This window comes from Coregonus lavaretus (genome assembly GCF_964263955.1).
Source record: "Coregonus lavaretus genome assembly, chromosome: 5".
Lineage (NCBI taxonomy): Eukaryota > Metazoa > Chordata > Actinopteri > Salmoniformes > Salmonidae > Coregonus > Coregonus lavaretus.
The window spans coordinates 46,994,982-47,001,841 of NC_139992.1; the positions used below are offsets into that span (position 1 = coordinate 46,994,982).

The 6,860-nt window shown below is 41.4% G+C and overlaps 1 protein-coding gene across 4 annotated transcripts; it reads right to left on the minus strand.

Annotated features, from left to right (window-relative positions):
• Nucleotides 1-55: 55 nt before the first annotated feature.
• LOC311129459 (uncharacterized protein) lies at nucleotides 56-6,018 on the minus strand. 4 transcript variants are annotated; one of them, XR_014613280.1, is made up of 14 exons: nucleotides 5,922-6,018; nucleotides 5,671-5,702; nucleotides 5,333-5,396; nucleotides 5,078-5,210; nucleotides 4,659-4,803; nucleotides 4,265-4,385; nucleotides 3,348-3,435; nucleotides 2,377-2,488; nucleotides 2,121-2,226; nucleotides 1,961-2,039; nucleotides 1,659-1,728; nucleotides 1,415-1,529; nucleotides 735-1,036; nucleotides 56-462 (listed from the first exon to the last, which is right to left on the minus strand). XR_014613280.1 is itself a non-coding variant. In XM_084161750.1 (13 exons), coding segments are annotated over exons 1-13 (1,125 nt in total). In that variant the 5' UTR covers nucleotides 5,923-6,013; the 3' UTR covers nucleotides 56-977. The 4 variants fall into 4 exon arrangements, 1 of the variants encoding a protein (XP_084017876.1); XR_014613281.1 differs by having other exon boundaries at nucleotides 652-1,036; nucleotides 5,922-6,013; XR_014613282.1 differs by having other exon boundaries at nucleotides 630-1,036; nucleotides 5,922-6,013.
• Nucleotides 6,019-6,860: the final 842 nt, after the last annotated feature.

Here is a 6,860-nt window from a genome sequence, read left to right on the forward strand (position 1 = left end):
CAGAGATTTGAAGAGTAACTTTGAATTCTGGAATAAGATGACCTCAATCAGTACATACTGGAAAAGCACCTTTATTGGAAATAAAGAATGACAATGAAAATGTACATGGCAGAACCGGCTCAAAAGGCTTGTTGCTTTTGTACCATTGGCAGTGATAGGGGGGAGTGTTATTTTTCCAGTTCACATTTCAAAAAATATTGTGCATATTGTCAGAAGCTACTTTTATAATAATAGTATTGGTTTTTAAGTATATGCACAATGTCGAAAAAATTACAGTAATTCCATGAATACATATGGAAACACATTTTTTTCTTTCAGTATCTCATCTTTAGGAGGAAGTGGAATAGAAGGGGTTCCATCTCAGTACTCTAAAGTGACTTCATCTTCACTGTGCACATGAAGAAATGGAGTTGAGAGGAAGCCACTTTAGACAATTGCGATTCACCCAGGGTACAGTGGAGGCTGGTGGGAGAAGCTATAGGAGGACGGGCTCATTCTAATGGTTGGAATGGAATAATGGAACGGAATCATGTGGTTTCTATATGTTTGTGTTTGATACCATTCCATTGATTCCATTCCAGCCATTACAATGAGCTCGCCCTCCTACAGCTCCTCCCACCAGCCTCCACTGCCAGGGTATTGGACAGAGACAGAGGATTAGGTCAGTTAGGAAAAGAGGAGTGTAAGGTTGAGGTCAGAGGTCACCCACTACCCCCATCAACATAATAGCAGGCTGTGTCTCTACATTCTAAAGTAGTCTCCTCTCCTCTATGTAGTTGTACTGATCCAGAGGGCCTGGACAGCCAAAAACACACCCACCTGTAGTTCTCTGCATTTCTCATTATAAAAGAAAGGAAGCTACTTTAGTGTATTGTGATACAGCCGCAAAGCAGTTTTTGGCTGAGTGGGACAATCTCAGTCGTCATATCATACAGGGAATCTTCGCCCCTGACAGAGGACAGTGTCGTGGGCAGTGACTAGTTCAGACGTCGAACAGATCGGGTGGTCTGAGTGGACAGGTTTCTTTGGGTCAGGGCTACAAAAGACAACAAATCAAACCAACCAACTGTTAGGTCCTGACAATAATGTTCTCCAACACAGGAAACTATATTGGTTTGGAGTTTGGATTCATCAAATCAATTAAACTACTCCTAAATCTTCAATCAACCGCTATCCTTCACCCGCTAGGCACTTGTCAAACTCGTTCCACAGAGGGCCGAGTGTCGGCGGGATTTCGCTCCTCCCTTGTACTTGAATGATGAATTAAGGTCACTGATTAGAAAGGAAGTCCCCTTACCTGGTTGTCTAGGTCTTAATTGAAAGAAAAAAACAGCAGACACTAGGCCCTCCATGGAATGAGTTTGACACCCCTGCCCTAGGCCCTTGTGAAGTTCTGAGAAGATGACATATTTACCCGAGAAGTCCAGTTGATAGCTGAAGCTCCTGGTAGTGAAGTTCATAGTTCCATTTGGGTTCTGCTGGTACTGGGCTTCAATGTCCTGGCTGGATACACTGCAGGTGCCGCTTCTCTACAGGATTAAGTCAACACACCCACACACACTGCTTGGTCATAAGAAAGTATGTGTATTTAATGTAGTGGTATGAAGACTTCTCTTATGGAGTCTGATGAGAGAGACCAGTAAAACGGTTCATCTTACTTTGGCAAAGTCTTTCCAGCTTCCATCCACGTCTTGAAATTGCCAACGGGACTGTAAATCCATTCCTCCACTGTGAGAGGAGGACACAGTTTTTCATTATTTGTCACATTGCACAATTGTTACACATGGGTTCTCTAGCAGGTCAGAAAGGCCTTGACTAATGGCCAGGACTTCTTCCTGACCACATGACCAGACCAGGAAAAACTCTTGGCCCTAACCTATAGGGACAATACTTTTTCCTGGTTAGGTTACATGGTCAGTAAAACTCCTTGCTCTAGGTTCCCAGCCTGTTTTATCCATACCTGCTCATTTGTTGAGCTTCACATTGAGTTCTCCTCACAGTTCTTTTGGTCCCGATGCGAACGTTGGTCTGACACATGCCTGGAAGAGACAGAGAAAACTTCAGGAGTGTTCCTAGACAGGTCACATGTTATGGTACACCAGTATTTAACTCTGTCTTACCTGAGAAGTCGAGGGTGTAGGAATATCTCCCAGCTTTGAAGCGTATCTGTCCCTTGGGGTTCTTCTGGTAGTGTCTCTCAATCCCAGCACTGTCCAGTGAGCAACTCTGGAAATAGCCACATATTACATGCTGCTATACCATGATTGTCTCCCTCCTCCATTCTCACCTTAATGAGGGCCTGAGTTGAACATATACAATCTGTCTTGTAGTGTGCTATTTGCAAGGGTTCAAGGAATAAAATAATGTCCCACTCACTGGAGTCTGGTATTCTGTCCACACCCCCTCCACACCCATGAATTCCCAGGTGTAGCCAGCAGAGGGAGGTGGTGAGGCAATTACAGTGGGGGCTGATGGGGAAATGGATACACTGCAAAGAAATAGACCCACAAATACTGAATTACACTTACATTTACATTTTAGTCATTTAGCAGACACTCTTATCCAGAGCGACTTACAGGAGCAATTAGTGTTAAGTGACTTGCTTCAATGTTGCTGTGACAAGAAAGTAGGTATGAAACTATAGATGATCACATTTGCATATGTCAGGAATGTATGTAAAGTTATCTTGACACTGAGTTGAGGTCGAAGGGGAAACCAATCACACTAGAGAGAAGCTGGATTTTGTTGTTGTTATAAATAATGTATATTTAATGCTATTATTATGTTGTGGCTATATTGTTTTTGGTGTTTGTAATTTTTTCTGTATAGATTTGATGAAGATTTCGATTTAATAACATCTACAAGATTCCTATAGGCCAGTTTGTATACAGAAAGGCTGCGTTCCAGGCTGACTACATCGCAGACGCCTTCCAGATCTCACAACACCTGGATAGGTGTTTAATTAATCAGCTAACCACATCATATAATACAGCTGCCTGACTGCGCAGTCGATGATGCAATACAACGAATGCAATGAAGTTGGCCTGGAGCTCACCCATTCAAATAACTTTGGCAACACTACCATCACACAGGTTAAATTAATGAGGCAAGTGCCTAACGGTGTATATAGATGAGGCATCATAATAACTGCTGTTCATCGTAGGCCCTAGGGGCAGAGGCTAGGGGCCAAAATACCTGCTGTTCACCGTAGGCCCTAAGGGCAGAGGCTAGGGGCCAAAATACCTGCTGTTCACCGTAGGCCCTAGGGGCAGAGGCTAGGGGCCAAAATACCTGCTGTTCACCGTAGGCCCGAGGGGCAGAGGCTAGGGGCCAAAATGGAATAATACCTGGCATTCCCTGAGACGATGGAGTTGAACTTTGGACGCCGCCGGACGTTTCTCTGTACCCGGGTGGCTGAATTGGTCTGTGTCATAGCTGAAGAAGACATACATATGGTAAGAGAAACCATTGTATTGTAAGGGAAAATGCAGTCTGGCAGGACATGCAGAGTATTGTCAATTGCTCTACAAAAAAAAAGCTTAAAAGTGGCAATCAGCAGTTGAAACAATAACAAATCGTTCTCCACGCCCCTGTTTTGGTAAAAAGGTAAGGGAGGAAGCTGGAGAAATGTGACCAATCTCAAATTCATAGACAGAGCTATGATTGCAAGGACTGACCATCCATGATATCAAAATTATAGTTTTAACCATGTTTTAAGGCTATTAAATGTTTCTTTACATTTCCTTTGTTTACAAACATTGGAGTAAAGCAAGCTTATATTTTGGGTTCTGATGGGGAACAGCAGCTGAACTAAGCTCATGAGGCATTTATAAGATATATTCTTCAAGAGTCAATAGGTACATATCATTAAGTCCAATAATGGAGGTAGCAACTGCAGATGTACCCTTTAAGGGCTCGATTCAATCCATAGCCTTGTAGCACGGTTGACATTTAAAGGTCATTTATGATTGAGCCAAAATATGCAGTGTTTACCGTGAATGTAGTCTCCGCGAATGTGGTAACATTGCCTTTAAATGTAAATCACGCTAAAACGCAGATCTTCCACGCAAGGGATTGAATCAAGCCCCAAGTGCCAGATCTCAACCCCGGTGTTCCCTATATATGCTACTGGCTACATGCTCTGTCACATCACACTGTATGTGTTGGGATAAGGGGTAAAACAGTCCATAATTGGGAGGTATTATCTGAACTGCACGTTTTGCTACAGTGTGACCTAATGAATACGGCCCTGTGTGGAGTCTACCTGTGAAGTCTAACGTGTAGCTGGTGCTCCCCACAGTGAACTGGAAGGTCCCCTGAGGTCTGAGGATGTACTGTTGTTCCACATTACCACTACTGACTGAGGACGAGCCCTGACCTGGACCCTGGGGTTAGGAGAGAGATGAGGGAGATTGGGTGGGGGGGAGAGAGGTGACAAGGGGTGGGTGAAAGCAGAAAGAGAGAGTGCGCGAGAGAGAGAGAGAGAGAGAGAGAGAGAGAGAGAGAGAGAGAGAGAGAGAGAGAGAGAGAGAGAGAGAGAGAGAGAGAGAGAGAGAGAGAGAGAGAATTGAAATATGCAGGGAGAATTTCATTTTTATTTAATTCCAATTTAAAACTTTGTATTATAGGACCATTTGGGAACTTTCAGATTCACTCACCAAAGAACCGTATTCACGCCATATCCGATTGTCTTTGAAATACCACCCGATGTCTTCACTTTGACCCTGAGGTAGGAACGTGAGTCGCCGTACACCCATGGCAGCATTTTGAGCCTCAATCTGATCAAAATCTATATAGACCTGCCTAGAATACACAGAGCAGAAAGGCTACATACACAATCCACCTGTGTTAGTTCAAAAACACGTCAGACCTTAGGTTACTGAACTATACATACAGTATAACAAATAAATCATCAGATCCTAGGTTAGTCTTAATACTCTTAAAATGCTTCCTCTCCTGTTCACCTCCTTGAACCAACATTATCTATCAAGGAAAGGGGACAAGGAAAGAACACCATTCAAGACTATTGAGATGCAGCCGTATAAAAAAATTGCCACTAAACATCTACAGTACAGACCCCATGTGTGATGGGTAGATGTTCATTCCTTTGGCCCCAGGCTGGCAGTAGTGGGTCTCGATCACATGGTCATTGTCAATACGCAGCCACCGCTGTCCTTCATACAGCTGCCACTGAAAGTGGCTCCCCCTGGCTGTCAAAATGAGGAATAGCAATTGTGCATAATCTGTTGTGTAGAAGGAAGTTGCCCCTATAAAGTTGCCCCCTTTGCACTGATCTAAGGTCAGTTTATGTAGCTTTTGCCCTTTAACTTACCTGAGGCAGACTGGCTAGGTGTGCTCTGCCCAAAGAAGTCCTCTTCCTCCTCCTCCTCATGTTCCTTCAATAAGGATTAGACTGGTAATAAACACGTCTGAAACTATTTCTTATACATAATGATCTACCGGCAGGTCTATGGGTTCTTATTCATTGTTAAATACTTGATTTTTTGCTGTGGCCTATTTATTGCTCAAGTAGTCAGCGGTGACATCAGCATTAGGCATTTGACAAGAAAGTGTATTGTTGGTGTGTTATTTACAATAGCCTATGCAAGCAATATTGTAGATAATGAGGTGCAACTGAGCAATTTTGACCTGTAATGCTCGTAAACTTACCAGATAACTATTGCCAAACCCACGTAATGACACTGTAATTAACAGATATAAAATGTAATCATTATAACAAACAAACTGAAAAATCATCTACTGTAAAGTAACGAGACGACTTGCTTGCTTTAGTACGAAAGAAAAACTCCCAAAAGCTTAAATGCGAATTAAATCATGTCTAGAAAAACGTTTTTTAAAAGGCAAGTTATTTAAATATAAATACAATAGTAAAATAGTTTTATATAAATAAAACGTCTTACTTTTAGTTGAAAATGTAGAGTGGAAGTTTTATTCGTCTTGACACATCAGTCATGACTTTCTTTTGTATTGTTTTCACTTTCGTTTCTTGGGCAGGACGGGCGCGGCTCTGTTTTGCATAAAACATACCCTTCCAGATTGGAGAAAGATAAACAAAGGGATGATGAAACGCAGACGTAGTAGAACCAAGAACAAACACGCAAACTACCAGAACACAAAAGCATTCAAACATTTCAGATTTTATTCTGCAATTGATCAAAACATTATTTTATCGAAACATACAGTTTTTATCTTTAGTCATTGTGTACAGTAACAATATATCAGTTTAAGCTTTCAATCATATTGAGGTATATAGGACAAGCGTCACCCCATTTTCAGGAACATTTTAAGGCAGTGGATGTTATTCCAACATTCACACCACTGTAGATTGCATTGCATTGATTTTTATGAAACGTAAAATATTTGTCTTGAATTAATCAATTAATTATTGCAAAACGTCTAACTGTGCGTTACAGGATTTGTTTACTCACAGTTCTTCGGAAAATGTATTGCACCAATAAAAAATTCACTCATCTAGGGGTAAAGTACAAGGCAGTCAGTGGGCTGTTTATTTAGAACAGCCATGTTAGAAATTAACACAAGCGAGATGACGAATGATGTATACAGGTAAAAGTCAGTAAATTAGAATATTTTGAAAAACTTGATTTATTTCAGTAATTGCATTCAAAAGGTGTAACTTGTACATTATATTTATTCATTGCACACAGACTGATGCATTCAAATGTTTATTTCATTTAATTTTGATGATTTGAAGTGGCAACAAATGAAAATCCAAAATTCCGTGTGTCACAAAATTAGAATATTGTGTAAGGGTTACATTTTGAAGACACCTGGTGCCACAAAATAATCAGCTGATTAACTCAAAACACCTGCAAAGGGCT

Coding starts and splice junctions, on each gene's coding strand:
- LOC311129459 (XM_084161750.1), bottom strand. Junction 5,397..5,670: donor GGTTTGGCAATAGTTATCTG/GTAAGTTTACGA, acceptor TCCTTATTGAAG/GAACATGAGGAGGAGGAGGA. Junction 1,037..1,414: donor CTATCAACTGGACTTCTCGG/GTAAATATGTCA, acceptor TGTCTTTTGTAG/CCCTGACCCAAAGAAACCTG.